A 23,177-nucleotide genomic window follows, 5' to 3' on the forward strand; every position below is an offset into this window, starting at 1 on the left:
CTAAATCCATTTTCGTCCATTTTTCCAACAACAATTCTTACGAGAAAATTTTATTTATTATTTTAATAAAATAAAATATGTACGAATATGTCCGAACGAAAGGTCAAATTTTTTTATTAACTCAATAAAGATAATCGATCGGAATATGAATAACTGAGCGCTTTTTGACGATTCAACCGATTGAAGCGTAATTGAAATTGGAAAGTAGATGAATATTTGTTTGTCCAGAGTTTCTATCGGGGTGGGGGCAATGGCGACCATTCGAAATCGTGCGTTCAGAGTGGCTCTTTTTGATCTTACGCAGTCGGGACACAAAGACAACCCCTTTTAAGCGGCGTACGGATTTTTCTCTAGTCGGGGTGTGCCGATCTCAATGTCGGCCTACAATAGAAGGGTGCAGAATTACTTACGTTCGATAATGGCTCCCTTTAGGATTGATCACGCGAATACGTTTTATTTCTCAACCCTATTATTATTATTATTACAAATTATTTTTATTTTAATTTATTATTAATTTTTAATTTTTTTATTTTAATTTTTTTATTAATTTTTAATGCTGATACGTCAAATTTTTTTTTCTTCTCTCACAAATAATTTATAAAATTTATACATATAAATAATACGAAATAAAATTTAAAAAAATAGCGAACAAACGTTAAGACCATTATAGCATCATGAATTTATTGATTTTTTTTTTTTTTGTAGAAAGAGGTTTGTATACAAAAATTCCTTCACACGTGCTTGGTCAAAACTCTGACTAATTTAACCGACTTAAATCCTTCTATTCCACGCGTGTGTGCGTTTAATCCATCATCCGTGAATTTATATTTTGGAAGATGAAATTTTTTTTTTTAAATAAAACGAACGTGGAAAAAAAAAGAAGGAGAGAGAGAGGAATTTTTGTAAATAAATAAAGAGACGAAAATAGTGGAATATCATTGTCCATTCGGTTTCTATTATAAGTAGACGCCCCTTTCGACGACCCTCGAAACCCACGAGCCCCTTCGCAGTGAAAATGAATATGCTCGATTTAATGCGAACAGTGGCTCGTCTAAAAGCGAAATTAACGAAAGAGAGGCTTAATCTCGAGTAACAATATCGAAAAAGTGTATATATATATACACGTACACGTGGATGATCGAAAAATATATTTTACGAATTTTCCAAATACCGAAAATAGCTGGCTACTTATTTCTGGAAAGATTAGACGGGACCGAGAGGAAACTGGAAACCGACGAGATGTTCGTTTACAGAGAAACGAGAAGTTTGTCAATGCGCCCAATTTAGACCGTAAATTAAAGCATCCATCATATCCACGCTGAATATTTCCGTTAAAGACGTTTCATTTCAACAACAAAGAGTGGATTGGATAAGGTTTTTAATCATCCGAAGGAACTTTTAATCTACAACGAATAAAAATTATAATGATAAAATTTAATCATCAAACGTATTCCGTTATTATTAAAGTGTCAAGAAAAATAAATCCTTAAATGTATTATAAATGCGAGGTATTTGTTATTTACAAGTAAGAAAATTTGTGAAAGTATTTAAGACGAGGATGTCGTGATAAAATTTCCATCTTGATTTATGACACTCGAGATTAGGTTAATTTCTGATGGAAAATTATCGTCCCGTTTAATTCTTTTCCATGAAGAAATTTCTCGAATCACGTCGAAAACAATCTTCTTATTCCTCGTGTATGAATCAATAATCTTTATTATAATATCTATTGCTACAAGAAAAAACAAAAATTTTGAAATAACACTCTTAACCTAACCTAATTTAATATATATATTTCGCCTGTATAAAATAAAATAAAATAAAAAAAAGAAAATAACGTTTCAAAAATGAAGTTTAAAATACATTTTAAAAAGAAAATTGATGAATTCGAAATATAATATGTCGCACCGGGCGACCTAAACGTAGAAACGAATGGAAGTTACGCGACAGAAACATGCTGAATCCCGTGACCGGCAGAAATAAGAGCAGGAAAATTCTCGAGGGAGGCGAGGGAGGCCGCACGACCCACTTACGTTGTTGATAGACAATAAAATGCGGCATCAATGCGGCAGCTTGCTCTCTCGAAGGCTAATCGGTAATTAAAACTCGATTACCGTCCATGTTTCCGCGGAATATCGATAAAATCCTCTCCGTTATTTTCTATTTTCTTAAATCGTCCGTATGAATTTTTTCCCAACTTTTCGACCATGATATTTCTTTTATCTCTTTTCAAAATTCCCTATCTTGAATTAATTGCTTTATGAATTATTCAAATAATTTATCATAATTTGTGATAAAACTTGTTGAATTAATATCGTTTGTATTTCAATTCTTCTAATATTTACATCTATGATGTTTTTAATACGACGATATTATGACGATAGGTCGATAGTCTAGCCTATAAATATTAATAAATTTATATAATAAAATATACAATGATGTAAATAATAAAAAGAAACGGAAGCACTTTAAGGGAGAACGAACACCGCGTTTTCAACGACTTTGCTTATATTTGAGAAATCAGGTCGCACGAGGAATTAGACAACGCGATCGCAATAGACGAGTTCGACTCACTGGTGTCCGTGTATAAGTATACACGCGTGTCTTTCTCAATGCCAAGCCACGTCACAATTCATTTCCCAACCGGTGTACTGCCCGACATTCTTATCCTACCTGACAATCCCCACTTTGTCCTCTACGTTCACGCTGCAGCATGTGTACAGTTAGACTTCTCCACTGCTTTTCCAACCTCGCTCATTTCCGATTCCTTCATATTTTTTGATCGCGCACCTCGTTTTACTATATATTTTCGGATAAACAATTATGGATTGATTCGATTTAAAATAACGATTTAAGAATTATTATAATAAATGTTTGTTAGTTTATTTTGGTAGTTGTTTAAAACGATTCCGAACAACGTAATCGCCAGAATTAATTTCGTATTACGTAATTCACAGATATTCAAACACTAATCGGTTAGAAGTAGCGAGTTGATCGCTTGGCGCAAGGTCTCGTGACTCGGCAATTTTCGTGACAGATCGTAAGAGTTCGACAAAACGGCGCGTGACGGATCTAATGTAAGACGCGTATTACGTCGCGTATTAAAAATCGATATATCGAAAATTATGAATGTATCGATATGTACATATATACATTAAAAATACACAATCGACAATCAAGATTCAACAAAATTAACAATTGGGTATAAATCCATTGATAAACAAATAAACAAATTTTTATATCGTTGATAAAAAAAAAAAGAATACTTATGAGGGAAAGATTTGTAATTGCATTTCTCATCAAGCTTTTTTATATATTATTTATTATATACGATTCACAGTTAATAAACTTTAACCGAATATAGTCCTGCATTGAATTTATGTAAAATTAAACAAACTCGAGAGAGGTTAGGACGACCAATCAATGTGTACTTACATTCCATGACAGAAAATGTAAAAGTTAACGTTGCCCCATCGAACCTACAGACTTTCACTCTCAGCAAAAATATCCCTACTGCTTGGTGTGTTTCTCCGAAACAGCCGTAACGTAATACAATCCCATTAAATTCCGATCATCTTCGACTTGGTTGACTTTTATAACGCAATCGAATCCGACACCTTTCTTAATTATATCTCGATCAACTTCCTCGAATTCGAACAACGATAATTTTATATATATATATATATATATAAATAATTATAATTATTTACAATTTGTAAATAAATTTGAGATTAATTAAAAAATAAATCATAACGAGTACTTGCAATCTCAATAATAAATAGATAATTATAATTGAAATACACGAATGCAAAAATATTAGTGTGAAAAGATCGGTCGGTTATGAATATCTAGAGACAAAGTTGACGCGATACGGCACTGGCCCAAAGAAAGTCGTTTCCCCAAGAGTCGTGTGAAACCGTTTGTCTGTGCCCGTCAGCTGTGTATATCGCGGTTCTCTGACCTAGAAACCCACTTTCTTACCGAATTAAAAGCGACATCGAATGTACTGTAGATTCGGCTAGATACCGACGGTCAAATACATAGATACCTGCCATAACCAACTGGAAAATAAACTTCTTTTTCTCTGCAACCAATCATGCCGTTTCTTCTTTACGAGCAGCCTCGTTTCTATCCTAACATTTTTCTACCTCTTTAATAAATATATACTCGATACTTAACTATAGGAAATTTGTTGAAGAAATTATAGAAAAATTTAAACGATTATTATTATTATTATTATTATTATTATATTTAGATAATTAAAATTAAAGAAGAGGAAAAAATATACGATAAAACAAGTAGGTTATGTATGATTAAGATGGGAAGGGACCAGTAAGAAGATAATAAACATAATACTGCGTGCGCGCAGCTTTCTTAACCTCATGACATTTTCAACTAAGCGGCTCGATGCGACGCGCGCAAAATCGAAAGTTTGTTTTCTTTTTTCGTGTTTTTGATAATTCGATATTTGAAACGTAGATGATCGAATAATAATAAGAAGGGAATACGAGAACGGAGAAGGCAGAAGATATGGAACAAACGAGGTTAAATAGTAGACACGCACAGAGAAGAGCGGAAGTACGCGGCCCCGATCTACTAAGCACACTCATTTCCGAGCTTACACTTGTACGCGTCATAGCAACGTTTTAATTTTTTATCGTCCACCTATCGTATCGATTAAATCTTTAGATTTGGATGATAATTTTTGTATTTTGTAAATAATATTTTAGAAACGTAAAAAAATCATTTCATTGCGAAATAATTTTTTCAAATTTTGAATTTAATTTTTTTAATCGGATAATAAAAAATTTACGTAATAATTAGTCAAAATAGAAAAATATTTCTGCTAATACTTGAATCGATTAGAATAAAGGCAAGAAAATGTTAAAAAAGGGAAATAATGGTGATGACCTTGACTTCTTTCGATTGTTGTTCTAAGAGGAGCGTGGGCGCGGTGGTTGTCAACGAGGGTATGAGAATACGTGAAGGGTGGCGGTAACACGGCATATCGGTGTCTCCATTGAAATAGCTTTCAGGCCGGATTTAAATAATCCTTGCTCCGGGAAATCCTCTTTGCGTCAATTCTTGTATCCTTTGTATAATAGCGAACAGATCTTTTTTAACCGAGTCTTCTGATCGATAACCAATATGTCTGATCTATATATCCGAAAATCGTAACAACACTCTCGATTTCCAACTTTTCAATCGGATAAACCGAAATTTTAAATTTTCTTTTAATTAATTTAGAAAATAATAGTTTTTTTTACACATTTAAAATTTATAATAACTTTTTCTTTTTTTTTTCTTCTTTTTAATTTATAATAATGTATTCTTTGTTTATAACTTGTAAAAAAACATAAATAATAGTAATTAAAAAATTTTTTTTCACATATAAATACCAATTGGTTCAAAGTCAATTTTTTAATTGGATATATATATATTACATTAATTGCTAGTAACATATAAACATGTTTTCGTAATTCTATAAAAATCCTTTGATTATTTGATCACATTTAGACATCATTGATTCAAATAGTAATTTTTATTTAAAAAAAAATTAAATTCAATGAATTATTAAAATTTTAAATTCTCGAATTATTTATGGATTATCTGTATTTTTTCACACATCTTTCGTAATAAAAACAAATCAACGATAACAATTTTGATAAGTGGAAAGACAAGAAAATAAAAAAATAAAAATATCTTTTTCTTATCTCTTTGCGTTCAAAGTTTACCTTCGCATTATGTGCAAAACAAAATAAAATAAATAAACAAGATATAATTAACGAAAGATGATACAGTTTCGAAGATAAGAATGACATCATTTCACGGACCTTGTCCGTGAATCCGAACGAAACCGGGCTCCTGACCTCATCCTACGCACCTGCCGGTGGCCCACAACCGATGGAGACTGCGATCATCTCCGAAGTTTTACGACGACACACGAGGGCGCAATCGATACCGCGGAGGGGGATCCGTCTCGCCGCACAGTTACGGTATCTGTCGTACTCCGCCACGAAAATTAAAGATCCGTTTGTGTTACGTGCACAAAAAGATGTTGCCCGTAACAAGAATACAAGAATTCTTCTTAAATATTGTAAGTATCTAATTTTAGAAGAATTTCAAAGATTGTTCGAAAAACCAATTTTATTTTTTCATAACGGAATTGACGTTCACAAATAAAAGAATAATTCTTAGTCAAATATAATGTTTGGTATATATTCTTAAGAGACTGATAATTAATTATATAATTAAGAAAGTGTATTTATTCTTTTAAATTCGTTCTCATCGTCACTTATATTCTGTATCTGAATTTATTATCAATTTTGATTTCTACTCTTAATCGAATGTTAATAAAATATGTATGTAAAAATAAAATAAAAAAAAAAATTCGAGATAACGTAATACAGCTGCGTTCTTTTCTCTAATTTCTCAACAAGGTAGTTTCCTTTTGCTTAAAAAGACCGCGGTGCTGCCGCGATGATCAAAAGGGGGAGAGAAGACGAGGACAAAAAGGAGAACGAAACACAGCATCATAGGGGAGAGAGTCAAAGAATTTTACTGGCGGCTTGCGCGCGCGCGTGCGCGCGCGTACACATACATACATACAGAGTTGATGCTGGTTTGTTTTTCACCTCGCATTGTGCGCATCGTTCGTTACGTCTGGCAATTATCTGGCCGCAAGCTCGTACTGCTTTTAATATTTTTAATCCGCGAAACTTGAAGCTGAACCACGCAAAGTAACTTTACTGTAATTTTATTTATTTATTTATTTATTTTTTCTAACGTAAGAGGAAATTTTCCGTAATAAAATTTTATTTCAAAATCTCGATACATTTCATCGAATGTGAAATGATCAGCAAATGAAAAATTAATTTATTTTTATATCTATTTCCGAAAAAATTTTTGCTTTTCTTAATTGTACGATTATTGGAATGGTTTTAATATTTTGGACGGTTTTGGAACAACGGTCGAAATGATTCGAGATGTTATGTGACACCGTTGAAAGCAATTTGTGGCATTCGCAAGGACTACAAGGCAAAGGACGGAATTTCAAGACGCCTCCTGCCAGTAGTAAATCCGATCGATCAGTCCGCTCTGTTTAGTCTCCAACAACGCTGAAATCTCCTCGACACTGTTCACTGATGGATTCAACTGATCATAGTTCGCGATAACCAGCATTCTCGACTCTTTTAAACGACTTCAAAAAGTAAAAGTTGAAAAGAAATGAATATTTCGAACTTTCGTAAAATGTTGACATTTTCGATATAACGATAATCTAATTATATATTTAAATTTATAAAAATTTGCATTAAATTTAACGTTTGATCGATAAAAAAAATTCCGATCGAAATGGATTCTTTCCGTATGAGTAATAAGGCACTAAAAATGGGCTCATTTCGAGTGAAATTTTCCAGAGATACAAATGGAAAAAGATGGACGAGTAGGAAGCAAGAAAACGGATCAAGCGAAGGAAAGAGTAAAAGAAGGTTAGAACGGTAATATAATATGTGAGCATATATACTCGTACACGCGTATAGAAAGCATCGTTACTCGATTTCATCCAATTTCGTTTCAATTGCGTTCCAACTACAACTTTTACAAATATTAGACCGATATACGTTATATTATTATTCGTTAAATTTTAAAATTTCAGACAAACAATGAAAGATTTGTATACGCGATTCGAATATTTCAATCATCGTATCGAAAGTAGATAATATACCTAAAGCGAACATTTGCTAAGAGAACCCTCTAGCGGATGGGGATGACAAAGTATTTTACGCAATCGACTTTATCGGTAGATCGTGGCGTAACTACGTTACATATTAACCTTCTTCTCGAAAACGGGCTAACCCATTGCATTTCGTCCATTACACGTCAGTCGGATATCTCTAACTTTCTGTTAAACTTTCTACCTCATATCGATTCAAAAGAATAATTTATAAAACCTACATCTTTATAAAGAAAATTGATCAATTTTATTTAAAAGATTTCTAGAAATTCAACACGCATAAATTTATCTATTCGATAATTTGAGAATTTATAAATACAATATTGTTTTCTTCAATTATATAAATATAAAGAAGGTGTATTACCAAGTGTAATAGAATCAAATGAAAGTTGCGGTCTGAGCGATATATCGTATCGTCATTGTGGTGGAATGATGTTGAGCGATCGATATTACACGCGCTCTTCCTAGGTCCAATAATAATTCGGTGTTTTACGATGTTGATCGACCGTCGACATAATTACGCGGCCGAGCTAGCAGCGTTACGTGTACCTGACGCCCAATTAATGCAGCGGCATTGGCGAATTATCGGCCATCGCACTTTTTCCTTATTCCCTTCCTTCTGATTTATCGACTCGCCCAACCACTAAGAAAACAAAAACATCGTTCTTTTAACGTTTTCGGATCGAAATTAATTTCAAAATTTTCGAGGAAAAAATCGATAGAATTTTTCTATTCTCGAATTTTCTTTTCTAAATTCGACTGTTGCTTGAAAAATATAATAAAAAGAGAAAGTTAAGAAATTTCAACCAGAATTGGAATACGTATATATGAAAGCAAAGCGATTCGCGTAGGCAATCGGTCGTTGCGATTGATTAGCCAGGAGAAGCGGGATGCACACAAACGTTGCACAGCACGCACGTGAACGCATGTAAACGCCCTGCCAATGTAAATGTAATTATGGATTCGCTTTGATGTCGTAAAACGCTCGCTGTCGATAAAATTACGTGTCTTATTAGCTCCATACCCAGTTAATACATTTAATATACAAGTTTATGCTACGTTCTAAGATGGCTTCCTATATCGATCATAGCCGAGAGAAGGACACGAAATAACGAAACTGTCTCCTTTCCTTTCGTTTATTCTTTTCTATTATAAATATTGAAAAAATTTTTATATTTCACAACTTTAAATATCTATTGAAAATTTTTTTTATCGTTAAATATGTAAAATAATAATTGCAAAAATTATACAATAACCTCAATATTCTCTCTCTTGCTTTTTCTCAAAATTATATCTCTGATTGATTAACTGATTTTTCATATGATTTAAATAAAACTGTTAACTCGATAAATAATCCTATTTCTATTTATCGATTAATTTATCCGTATAAAAATAAAAAAGGCAAAAGATATTATAACATTGTTAAAATTCGACTTTCAACACATCTCCATTCAAAACATATTTGCCATAATTCAAATAAATTATCGTCTCTTATTTATAATTTTTAAATCGATAATTCGGATAAATTTTTTTTTTATACTCGAAAATTTTGAAATTCAAATATTTCGAAAAAGTAAATGAATTTAACAATTCGAATAATTTTATTAAAGACGTTGAAAAATTATAAATAAATTTTATATCTATTAAAAATTTTTTTTATCGTTAAATATGTAAATATGCAATAATTACAAAAATTATACAATAACCTCAATATTCCCTCTCTTGCTTTTTCTCAAAATTATATCTCTGATTGATTAACTGATTTTTCATATGATTTAAATAAAACTGTTAACTCGATAAATAATCCTATTTCTATTTATCGATTAATTTATCCGTATAAAAATAAAAAGATATTATAACATTGTTAAATTCGACTTTCAACACATCTCCATTCAAAACATATCTGCCATAATTCAAATAAATTATCGTCTCTTATTTATAATTTTTAAATCGATAATTCGGATAAATTTTTTTTTTTATACTCGAAAATTTTGAAATTCAAATATTTCGAAAAAGTAAATGAATTTTACAATTCGAATAATTTTATTAAAGACGTTGAAAAATTATAAATAAATTTTATATCTATTAAAAATTTTTTTTATCGTTAAATATGTAAAATAATAATTACAAAAATTATACAATAACCTCAATATTCCCTCTCTTGCTTTTTCTCAAAATTATATCTCTGATTGATTAATTGATTTTTCACATGATTTAAATAAAACTGTTAACTCGATAAATAATCCTATTTCTATTTATCGATTAATTTATCCGTATAAAAATAAAAAGATATTATAACATTGTTAAATTCGACTTTCAACACATCTCCATTCAAAACATATCTGCCATAATTCATATAAATTATCGTCTCTTATTTATAATTTTTAAATCGATAATTCGGATAAATTTTTTTTTTATACTCGAAAATTTTGAAATTCAAATATTTCGAAAAAGTAAATGAATTTAACAATTCGAATAATTTTATTAAAGACGTTGAAAAATTATAAATAAATTTTAATTAAAAAAATATATCCGAATAATTAAATTTTTATTTAATTATTACACGATTAAATTAAATTTAATAATTAATATTAAATTAATAATTGAAATTAAAAAATCGTTTTAAAAAATTGTTCGTATCGTTGTAACGATTAGGCAAAGCAAGCAGAGTCGTGGTTCCGGTAGATCGGCGATCCCAAGGTCAACGAGGCGATAACTGTCGGTGCGCGCGACGGGTTATCTTTCTTAGATCGACACGTCGGGAACGAGCGGAGAACGAGTCGAGAACGCGTCGAGAGGATGGACAGCGTTTATTATGCGGGTGTTATGCGCGTGTACACAGTGAGGCGGAGTTGGAAATCAATAACCCGTGTTATAAGGTATTTGGCCATGCCGAGGATATCGATTATGTAGCATGCTCGACGCACACAAAACCTGTTCCAAGATTGTAATATAAAAACGTGCAAGTCGGATTTTAAAATAGAAATTTGGAAAAAAGGGATATCTTTATAATTCTATTCTGTATAATAATTCGAAATTTTCATCGTTACACATCTTTCGAATAAATGTTGAATTTCCAGATTATATATATATATAAAAAAGAAAAACCAATTACGTGTACTTTGTTAAAGGAATGAATACGAATGTTCGGCAGGAAGAATTTGAAACGGTCTTTGTTTGATAATTTACCATGGTTTCACAATTACGAAGGCGATAGAATAATGATAAAGCTCGAAGAAGTGTATTGCGCGTGTTCCTCGCGATGGAAACAGCCTTGTGTCTCCACTTTCCATTGCGTCATGGAAGGATGAGACCTTCACCGTGCCTTGCGACATTTCCAATTCTGTTTTTTTTTTACATCAACAATATCTAATTCCATTACACGAGACTGTTTGTTAAAGAAACGATAATAAAATTATTTACAAATTATTGTATTAATTGGATTAATTCTATATCGATATATTTGAACTTACACGATATAAATTTTGTTGCATATTAACCGATAAGAGGATAAATAAAACATGACTTGAGAATGAGAAGATGTAATTCAAGTCGGTCCGTAATCGAACGCGATCGGTCGTGATTACCATTAATTACGAATAATAAATTGCGAGGTCGTTCACGATCGTCGTGCCGCAATCGATACGCGTCTCGCGAGAGTTCAACACGTAAACACTCGTCAATTTGAAACCGTGCTCGCTTCGAATAAGACCGATAACTCGAACGTTCGACTTATCTATTTCATGGAAAAAAAGAAGGAAAGAGATATAAAAATGAAACTACCTGCGCGAACTAAAAACGTGAAATAACGATAATCGACGTCAAAAAAATTTCAAGGAATCCGAATTGAAAAATATTTTCTCATTGACGTCTCTATCGTCAAGGATCCAACCTTGAATCGTTAAAATCGGAAATTCTCCGTTTTATTCCCGACCGATGAAACGATTTTCACGCGAAATTAAATCGTTGTATGGAAAGATATAACGTCGAGCGATAAAAATAGAATACACAGTGAATACATAATAATACGAATGTGTAATAATTTTCTTGAAAGTAATTTTTTAACAAACACAAGAGAAGAACATCTTTCTAAGAAAGAGAAACGTCCAAACTCGAAGGCCATTGGTACACGAGCGCGAGCTTGCTTTTACGCAAATCGATTTCAATGTCATCGACATTCTTAATATGGACGCGTCCATTTCGTATTCTCATAGGAGAAAGACTCGGGCGAAAGATTCGAACGCGCCGAATTCGGAGCCTTGGGAAAGGTCAGCGTTCGGAGGGCCTCGGGAAACTTCGGCAGACCTCGGTAAAACACCGTACGTATCTCCAAACGACTATTATCCATATACGCGTACACGTACACTAAACTAAACAACTTTTTACGATTCGATTTCACATTTGATATTTTATTTTAACTTTATATTATTATATATTTTCGATTGATAATCATAAAATAACATTAACTTAGGAATAATAAGTAAAATTATAGCAGTCGAAACGGCGATATTGAAAACGATAAAAAGTGAAGTTTAAGGAAGGAAAAGAAGCGTGGTAAAGGAGAGGCGACGAAATGTGAAAAGTACCGTTGCGTGGGGAGCAGAATGGCGCGGTTTTACAGCAGGATAAGGAATTCTATGCTGGCGAATATTCAACGCGAATCACGCTTCCGGGAGTATCGAGCTTGCACCTGGACCAGTTTTCTGCCGCAGTGCTGCCGTGTCGAAGCTGGCTCTGCTTTCTCTCTCTCTCTCTCTCTCTCTCGACGCCTCTTCTATCCGTTATTCTCCTCCATCCGCTCTTTCCACTATACTTTCCAGCTTCTCTTGCTTCGCAACTCTTTCTCGTGCGCGCGCTCTCTCTCTCTCTCTCGCTCTCTCTCGCTCTCGCTCTCGCTCTCGCTCTCTCTGCATCTCTTCCCCTATGCGTTTGCATTTTTTTCATCAAAACGTTTTGGTCGACAGACGAGTGTAGTTTCATCGATGAAACGGATGCATTTTAAATCTTGCCGCACGATGAAAATTCAACGCCGCCAATGGTATAAACAGTAACTGACCGAAAGATTCGTCCCTTTGTTATTGGAAGCGCGATGTTCGAAAAAATTATTAACTCGTTAATCGAAACATTTCTTTTCGCGAATATTGAAGAAATATTGTTTTTTTCAAAAGATTAAAATTGAAAAAAGAAAATTAAATTAAATTTCTCTTTTATAACGATCCTAATTTACTGTTTACTTTCGTTCCAAATATTTTTGATTCAAGTGAACAATGCACGAATAGAAGAAAGAAAAGTGAACGATAAATATAATTGAGCAAGAATTTTATAAATTAAGAAATATTGTTTTTTTCAAAAGATTAAAATTGAAAAAAGAAAATTAAATTAAATTTCTCTTTTATAATGATCCTAATTTGTTTACTTTCGTTCCAAATATTTTTGATTCAAGTGAACAATGCACGAATAGAAGAAAGAAAAGTGAACGAACTCCCCCCCCCCCCTCGAAGGTCTTTGATGAACATGGCAACGTGTCCCTGAGCCGGTAATTAGGCCAATGCCTTTGCGAATCGATGACCCGTCCAATCATTCTTATTTATTTACAATTGGCCACATTTGTTAATGTTTATCAAAAAATTCTAAAAAATTAAACGATTTGCAAATTTAAATAGTTCGAATAAAAATTCGTTATGTTAAATTTAATTTTTCGACGAGTATTCAAATATTGTAAAAATTACAAAAAATATTGCAAAAAAAAAAAATTTGAATATATGAAATATGAATTTGGAAAGAAAAGTGCCGAATTCATGCGCATTATCCAGGAGAAAAGTTTCGCATAGTTGGGGAGAGGCGTGTATGGTAGGGACGAATTTCTCGATCCCTTTGCTTGATGAGAAGCTTTAGCTGTAGGGGACCCCTTTAGATATTCATGAAAATGGAGTTTCCTCTCGCGCGCCGGCGAGATACAACCGTGAAAATTCAGGCGACAGGTTGCTGCCCCTCCACTCTCGCGAAATTACCGCAACGAATCTATCCATTCTTAAAATTTTCCCCACCGAATCGTTTAACTTGGTAAAAAATAAATAAATTACAAAAATTATTTGGGTCGAAATATACAAATTAATTAATTTCGAAGAAAATGAAAGAACAAGTCGATTGTACTTCGTTTTCAAAACGAAGCAATTGTCGTTTAATTATAAGAAATTATACGTTGAACAAGTGTGAAATAAAAATTTCGATCGAGAAACGTTCCAGAATCATTTTCTTACCGACCGTTCAATCGCTGTCATTGTATTCAATGTTTAAAAACAATGAGCGTCATAGACAGATATCGTTTTACCGTAACTCATTCTACATAGTCATATATATATATATATTGCGCGGGAATAAATACGAAATAAATGGACGCAATCATCACGATACGTTGAAATTGCATGTTAAAAGTTTAAAGCAGTGACAATTTGTCGACAACGATTTGCAGCGTTGGTTGCAAAAATACGCGTCTAATAGAATGGCCAGGTGAGGCTGGCATTGCCAAACACGATATTGCTCCCGCAAACATTTATGCGCTGTGAAACAGGTGCGAGTCGTGGTTCTCTCGTGGCACAACGATACGTGCCGGTCGATGTGCCGTACGCCGGATAATAGACAAGTGCTTTGAAAATATTACCAGCGAGACAACACCGACAAACGAATTCTAAATAAATAATTGCCCCGTTCAAATTTATTCTTCGATCGTCCTTGCATTGATGATTTACTTACAAGAAATAAAAAATTATACTTTGAAAATTTTTTCGCTTAAATCTGTATCATCCGTCGATAATAAAATTTTTAGTTATTTAAATTATAATCGATAATACTTTTTTCAAAAAATTTTAAAAATAAAGATTAAAAGTTTTCGAAAATAATAGACAAAAGTATCGTATGTATATTAAATAAAGTTTCGCACTGTGTGTTTTCGTAGGCCGACGTAACTGCGAATCTCAATTTTCCGGAACAAATTTAAAAGTCAATTAACCGGACTATCCTGTACGATGTGTTCAAAGCGCACCAGGAATATTTGTAACTAGTTTCCCGGCGCAATACGCGATTAATTTCTTATAGGGATAAACGCGATAAACCTTTGAATTTCGATCGTATTTCGCTTGATAATCGATACCTCGTTTTTCGTCCATATTTATTTATCCGAACGCTTCTTTCTTAACAATTTGTATAATTGTTTTTCGTTTATCACTGAACGATATAATTTTCGAATAGATTACATTAAATCGTGTCGTGTAATACGCTCACGCTCCCTCCTTTCACTTTTCTTTCCTTTCAACTTTCTTCCACTGTATTAATTATGTATATCGTGTCTAATACGTTTAAACTTATATACATGCACTTGCAGGAATATCGTTCAAAGCATATTATATATATATAAAAGTTAAAATACGAGTTAAATTGGACAGTTTATATATATCGAGTTGGTTACCTGGTATATTTGTCGATGTAACACGAAATTCACGTCTGCGCCGTTACTTTTCCTCGGTGGGTATTAAGAAATCACAATGAAACCCGTGAACGCGATGCCAGACGTTCGTGCGGCCAGTAAAAGGAACAAGAAAGTCGAGAGGCCGGTCCGGAAAGCAGCTGTTCGATAAAAAGGATGTTCAAATTCTATAGGACGAAATATCACATGGCTTGCGCCCTACACGACCGTATTTAATCATTTAATTTTTTATAACCTTAGTTTCGAAAAAAATTCTATCACTCGAAACAAAGTCTCTTGTGTTCGTCACAATTATAAACGTAGAAAAATTACAATGACGTAAATACATTGCGTTTGTCGAATGGCTGACAATTTACAAGATGTTCGTTATCAACAACGTCGACCGATAAAAATGTGACTATAATATTAACGATCGCTACGCCATTCTATCATGAGCTACGAATAAAGGTTATGCGAGGATAGAAGTGGTATATGCGATAAAAACTACACTAACGAAACTGGTCTCGAATACTCTTATACATTCGACTCGGATGGTAAAGTGGTGATGCGATCAAATGATCATAAAAACACGTGAAACCAGGCGCAAGAAAACAAACGTCGGTAACGCGTGGTCACGACATGTTACAGGTCAAGCTTTATCCTTACTCGGTCGATGCATTCTTTAACAAAATATCCTCTGTTATTCGAGATTATTTGGATCCGATACGTGATCTCTTGAGAGATAAATTCAAAATTATTATTTACTTTAATATTATCGTTTGAAAATTTAATCATTTTCTATTATATACGATACGATACGATTATTAATACAAACAATATTATGTGTTACGTGACACTAACACAAATACATACATGTGTATCAAAGAGCGTTTTAGAAATCAAACTTGACCTAGAAACAACTGTTCGCGACAAAAATAATTAGGAAAAAGTATAAACATCGCCGTAGAATCGATAAATCATCGATCCAATCGTTATCTTGCGTTTTTTAAATTCGATTAATTTTTGAACATCGGATTCAATAATAATATATATATGCAATGTATATGTATACTCAAATAACGCGCTCCAGTGTTGACGAAATGTCTATCTCAATACAAGTTTTTACCAGGTATACGTTTAGCATTGACGATACTATCCATATGTATATAAACGCAAAGGACAGAGAGACGAGAAGAAAAATTGCGAAGGTCGTGCGCTCACCCTCGAGCAGGTGCCAGTCCTCGTCGAGAGAAGCCAGGGCCTGTGCCTGATTCGCCTGTTGTTCGAAGTCGAGCATCCTAAAACCTTCTGTTCCAACTCCTGCCTTTGCCTCCGTTCAGCCTTTAAGTTTTTCCAGTCTCTTCGTTAACACCGATAAAGTATCCTGTATTTCACTTCACTTCCCTTCACGGTAACCAATTGCGTTACCAAAGTTTGAAATATTGAATTCGAATATTGTACCGATCAGTCACGGAAGCAGCAACAATAATATTGTCTGTATTATCGAAAACGTCGAGACCACACGGAATACTCTGTCGAGCGACAATAGAAAACTGGTATATCAAAGACTTTCCCCTCGAAGAAACGCTCGCTCAGATTATCTCGAACGTTCTTTCGTCATGGAACTAAGAGCAATAGAGATGGATAGAGAAACAGGAGATTGGAAGTGGGAGGAAAAAAGTTGGAAAGAGACTTGACGAAAGAAAAAGATAGACGGAGAGAGAGAGAGAGAGAGAGAGAGAGAGAGAGAGAGAGAGAGAGAGAGAAATGAAGAAAAGAATAAGATAGTATTTCTTAATCGTGAATATCTCGCAAGTTACGAACTCTATTTAAAACTCTACTTTCTGTTTACATCGATGTTTCTGATTGGCTTGGTGTCGGTGATCTCCTGTTTTCGATAGAGGAGGAAACGACGCGCAAGCGTCTCTCAATCCTCGCGCTTTCGAAAGATTTAATAATGTGGATAACAAGCCGGGAGTTTTTTAGTCTTTAAAATTCCGGAAAACACGCTATTGTATTTATTCCACGGAAATGTATATAAAGAAATGGAGAAAAGAATAGAAAGGATGATTATAGTGCGTTGTAAGCGGGTAGTGAGAGAGAAAAGCTCACCGAAGAGACGAGCACACCCACTCACGTGCATACGTGGCGGTACTCGAACCGCGACTGATTTCCCCTATCACTCCGTCCTCTGCTGCCACCCACTAGTCGGCCCCCCACTACCCATCGGTTAAACCCCCATCTCCCCACTCTTCGGCTCCCTCTCGCCCTACGTTTTCGAACCAAGCTTGCTCGTTCCAAGCAACGGTAGAACGTCTGTCCCTCCCACTCTTCCTCTCACCGACCCGTGCCAACTATCTGCACCCCTTTCTCTCTATTTCTGCTTTCTCCGTCCTTATCTCGCTTTGCCGCACTTTGTACGCTCCCTCTTTCGCTCTTTTTTCCTCCGAATACATATATGGAGTGCGGTAAAGATCGTAATATAAATTCTGGAACGAAGTGATTCTAGTAGTAAAGATGAGTTGAAAAAAAACGTATTCTTCTATGCAATTATTTAATTTCGAAAAAAATGACTACTGCCATGATTTAATTTCGAGAAAATTACTATTCGTATTTCATCAAAGTTACGTTAGTTAAATTACATTGTATAAATTGGTTTATATACTATATTTTAATCAATAATAAATCGACTTTTCTATCTTAGATCTAAAATTAAATCTAAAACATCAGAAATAAAATAAATATGTATTAATCAAAAATATGTAATAACGCGTTTGTTTCGGATTAATAATGATGCACAGGTTAGTACAACGAAGGACTATTTCAGGTTTAAGTGTATAGATCTGATCGGTAAGCGTATACATTTTTCTGTTTCTTCTTTCTCTCTCATACTTTGTAGTCTCAGACCGTTAATACAGAAGAGAAGTCCACGAGGCACTTGTGAATCCTCCTCTACTCTCTATTTCAGTTCCTCCCTTGGCCGCTAACTTCTTTCCTGTTTTATTTCAACGTTTGTCTCGCTCTCTGCCTATATCCTCTCCCTCTATTAGCAAGTCCGATCTTTTATCTCACTTCAACGTTACGATTCTTGCACTTCGTCTTTCACGAAGGCTCCATCGCCACTCTCTAGGTAGCCCGGGTTACCGGTAACTGGCCAGTAAACGCAAAGTTATACGTCTCCAGATTTTAACCCGCTACTTTTTATATTATGGTTTTTAGGAAATGAGATATAAATATTTAAGCAGTTGATACCGTTTTTCATTAATGTTTTAAATGCAGTTATCAATTTGCAGCTTGAATTTATTGTATTGTTTAAATTATTTTTAAAGCGAATATTTATCAATATTCGAATATTTGTAGCGTGAATATTTGTAATGAATATTTGTAACATATATTCGATAATGTCCGTGCAAACGCGTACAGATCTAAAAATCTAAAAATCACGATATAAAAATTTGGCTATTAATAATCATACGAAAAGCAATATCTTCGATAAAAACATTTTAGTTGAATTATAATGTTTTGTGATGAATCAACGCGAATAACCTGTAGACTTATGAACGATATGAAATCTCATTACGAATACCTCGTGAACCGCTTTATGCCACAGTAGAGTGTAAAAGCAATTTCAATTGGATACAATGAGCAATTTAAACTAACATTAAAATGTTAAAATCATTTCATATAAATTATAACATATAAGTAAACTCTCATAAAATTATAATGATATTTGTAATAACTTTTTAGAAAAATTCTCATAAAGTTATAATAAAAATATTAAAATTTATATATATGTATTTGTTAAATTCAGAATCATTTTTCTATTCGTTCATTTTTATTAATCATACTACTTAAGGGTTAAGGTCGCGCGCGAGCCATGGCTCCCGGAACGCGTGTCGCGTGTTCTCTAGCATACGGCCCTGATGGCTCGCGCGCCTCGTCATTTGTCCTCGCCTCCCTCACCGACCGTCCCCTCAAGCAGGATACCATCCACCGCTCACCAAGCCACTCGATTACTATCCCTACTCCTTTTGCGTCAACCACCTCTCTCTCTTTCACCGCCTAGCACGTCGCGTGGCACTCTCTCCCTTCCACTCTCACTTCCCTCTTCACTACTCGTACTCGTGCTATATCTTTATCTCTTTCCTTTTACAAAGCGATTCGTGCGTCCTTTTTCTGCGTATTATTCCATTACGTTTCTTTCTCTTTTAGCCGAAAGAGTCGTTGCTCTATTTTTCCATTCTGCATTGTTTTCTCTAATTCTATTTGTAATTATTTCTGCTTTTTTCCAATTGCTTTATTATTCATTTTTTATTGTTTTACATGGATATAAAATTGATTTCATTGTAATCGTAACATTCGATTCGTACAAATATCGTATGACTTTAAAAATTGTTTATATTAAAAATTAATAAAAAAATGTATATATGTATGTATATATATATATATTTTGTATAAAAAAATAATATGAATAATTATATTTATATTGTAAATAAATTGTTACTATACTCTCAAATGTTTTTATCATTTATAGAAAATTCGATATAAACTGCACATATACATGAGAATGATAATTTTTTTCATTTCTAGTTGACGTGCATCGCATTTGTTGCATATGTACCAGAATAGTCGGCGGACCAGTCTCTATCTTTTTCTGTTTCATTCCCATGTCCGACCTCGAGAGGAATCGGCGTAAGGTTTCTTTCTCTTCGTCACACGTGCCGTAATACATTCGTGTTCTTTGTTCACCAATCGTTTCTCCTCGTTGTTCTGGCTAACGCGTTTCTTTTCGCTCTGGCGTTTTGTTCTCCGTCGCAGATGCTCGCCAGTGCCGACAACCTCCCCCATCCCAGTCGCCACGCGAGGATAATCGAGTCAAGCTGATGAACACTGAGTTTCGCTTGTTTACCGAAATCATTTCTTTATCGTTGACCCTGATTACTAATTTTTATCGCAATTATATGACTTTTAAAAGTTTTTTATTAATAAAATAATCATTTTGCTTATTTTGCGAAATGTATAGAAGAAAAATGTAATCTTTGTTCGTAGCTTATTTTCAATAATCCAATGAAATTACAGTTTTGATATAATGTATAGTTTTGATATATTACTTTGAGTCACGGATAGTTTCGAGTTTCTCGTGAACAGCAAACCGTATCATTTAGCGTCACCGTTCTACCAGTGAAAATGCATTAACTGGTAGTAGCTGCCAACATTGCGGCAAAGTGAAACCCCTCGTCACGGTATAGCTACCTTAAAGCGAGCTAAGTTGAAATAGTATAACAATTGCTGGCCCTGAATACATATATATATATATATATATATGTATATATAGTTCGAATATATGCAAAAATTTAGCTATAGTTCTTTTTTATTTTGTCGCTTATACTTTTATAAATCTTTTTTTATATGAATTTCATAATCATATTATTATTAAACAAAATGTTGTTTATTTTCTTTTGCTTTTTTTTTTAAAACATACTTACATAGAAAAAAGTAATGAATAAAGAATAAGTTATACGATCGTACGTATAATTATTATTGCGCAATCGGTAATATTCTTTGTATAACTCTACTTTACCCGATGAGTAGAACACGTATATGAATTTGTGTATCAAGCTTAGCCTTCTATTCGTATTCAGTTTATACATATGCTATTCTTAATATATATTCATGTATGCTTTGAATTCCACAATTATGTCGCATTTAGTCCGGTTTTATCTCACTTCGTTAAGAACATCGTGTCAAGAATAAAAGAGCTTTGAATGGAAAAGGAAATAAAAATTATTTGAATTTCATTTCATATGATTTAAACATAAACGAGTAGTTGTTGGAAAATGAACAATAAATAGATTTATTATGTCTTGCGTTATGGCAAAAAAAAAAATATCTATTATATTAAGTGAAAAATTATGTTTCTGTAGATTAAATGAATATGAGAATTCTACTTTTTTTTTTTTTAATTTTGTTTATTTAATTTGTAAATAATTATGTGTAATGTTTCAAAATAATGTAATCACATAAAAGATTAAATCAGTGTTAATATTTGATGATAATTGTGAAAACTCATTGTATTTCTTTAATTTTCTTAATTTTTATGAAATAAACAAAATTAACCGTTAAGTATTTCAAAACGTTTAAATCCCGGTGACTCAATCCCACGACTAACGGTGAAAACAATTTCGTGCGATTTCGTGAGATTCACTCGAAAACGAATATTTTTTAACATTTTTACCTGTTGCTATTTTTGCGCTTTCATCCCCGACCTATCGCAAGGACTTCATCCGTGAAGCTGTATATACGTTATCCCGTCGAACTTTAAAATCCTCGTAGGCGTTCTCACGTTGGTGTATGCTCAGGGCACAGTTTCCATGGCGATCAGCCACGGTGACCATGATTTCGATCTGACGTCATTGTTGTAAAGGACAACCACGTGCTGCAGACGTGCTATCGGTTAACGAGTTTTTCCTGTAACGATTTTTCACCGTTACGTCACGGGAAAAATATAGTTGCATACGTTACACAAATGACGTTATTCAAATGAAAAAATTGCTTCATATAATTTTTTAATAACAATTGTGCAACATAAAAAATAGAACGATATTAATATAAATAATATGAAAAATGATATGAATTTAATAAAGATAAATAAAAAATAAATAGGCATTTGAATAGTACCGTTGATTTTATTAAATATATATTATAAATAGATTTAAAAAAATAATGCATTATGATTTGAAATAACGTAGAATGCGAATTAAAATATTGAACTATTTTTAATTTTCAATTTCATTGCTTCATTTGAAAAAACATATGTTTTGTGGAAATTATTTTTGAAAATATTGATATTTTTTACATGAATAAGTCATTCTAAGAGAAAGTTTGAAGGTTGACGACTCGACGAACGAATATTGCGTTGTGACATTATTATGTCGCAATAGATGACGACACTTTGACCGTTTTGAAAAGAAACAATTTTAAATTTCGTCGCAAATTTTTTTGACGATAGTTTTCTAAAGATTTATATATATATTTTTTTAAAGATTTATTCGGTGCAATTTCAATTGTATCGATAACATATCGACGAGATAAGATAATTTTCAATATTTATGGATATTCACGTAATTGCATCATGTGAAAAAATCGAAAAATAAAATTGATGAAAAATTTTTTTACAATAAAATGGAATAAAATCATCATTTTGTTTGACCATCACAATTCTTTTCACCGTAAATATTCGAAAATAATATACGAAATTTATTCTTCGAAGTTAATACGATGAACATTTTCCTTTGTTATCGCTCTGAATGTCACTCAGCCGTACGTGATTCATTGAGATGACGTTTAATATTTACCGAGAGAAGAATATTTAATGATCTGAAAAGTATCGTAGTCAGAATTCCTTGTGTTATAAGCGTGGACTCGGAAGTAGGCCATGAACGTAGATCGAATTTGAAGTGGCTATGGTGAAACGGGGTTATATGATATTTTTTTTTATGAAACCGTTGAAACGTTAATATTTTCAAAAATTATCATTGGATTTTTTTCGTCTTTCATAAATATTAAGGAAAAAAAAATTAATTTTACTTTGTAATAAAATAATATATTAAATAAATTTAATCAATACTATAGAATTAGTTTAAATTAAATTATAATATTATTTATTACGAATATAAAATAATTTTTGATGTTCTATTTAAAGGATTAAGGATTTATATAATTTAATATATTGTCAATTTACATAATAAGGTAATTATATATACATACATATGTGCATGCGAATTTTTTTATAAGAATTTAATTTATATAATATTAAAACTGGGAAAAAAATTAAGGATATGATGACATCTAGCGGATGTGAACAGTTATTAAGAAGAACGCAATAATCGCATTGATCACAAAGCAACCTAACTTATCTTTAAAACAATATTATAAATTACTCTACAATTACATGAAATTGATAATTATATAATTGGTGCT

The 23,177-nt window shown here is 32.9% G+C and overlaps 1 protein-coding gene and 1 long non-coding RNA gene across 7 annotated transcripts in view; one reads left to right on the top strand and one right to left on the bottom strand.

The window, feature by feature from the left end:
* The window catches only part of LOC100576421, a 55,368-nt gene extending 37,966 nt beyond the window's left edge, over positions 1-17,402 (bottom strand). The window contains exons 1-3 of one of the 6 annotated variants that reach the window (XM_026443824.1): positions 17,310-17,401; positions 16,419-16,729; positions 15,201-15,358 (exon numbers count right to left, since the gene is read on the bottom strand). Coding sequence is in view for 3 of the 6 variants with exons in the window: in XM_006566726.3 (XP_006566789.1) it covers positions 16,419-16,494 (76 nt within the window). In the remaining 3 variants the exon portion in view is untranslated. Of the gene's footprint in view, positions 1-2,673; positions 2,955-15,200; positions 15,359-16,418; positions 17,290-17,309 lie in introns of those variants that run through there. The other 5 variants (XM_006566726.3, XM_006566729.3, XM_016915047.2 and 2 more) reach the window with 5 other exon arrangements.
* On the top strand, positions 5,476-6,887 carry LOC102656667. Its single transcript, XR_003305666.1, has 2 exons — positions 5,476-6,097; positions 6,441-6,887. It is a non-coding gene; the product is annotated as an uncharacterized LOC102656667 (long non-coding RNA).
* Positions 17,403-23,177: the final 5,775 nt, after the last annotated feature.

Source organism: Apis mellifera, linkage group LG11 (genome assembly GCF_003254395.2).
Source record: "Apis mellifera strain DH4 linkage group LG11, Amel_HAv3.1, whole genome shotgun sequence".
NCBI classification, from domain to species: Eukaryota; Metazoa; Arthropoda; class Insecta; order Hymenoptera; family Apidae; genus Apis; species Apis mellifera.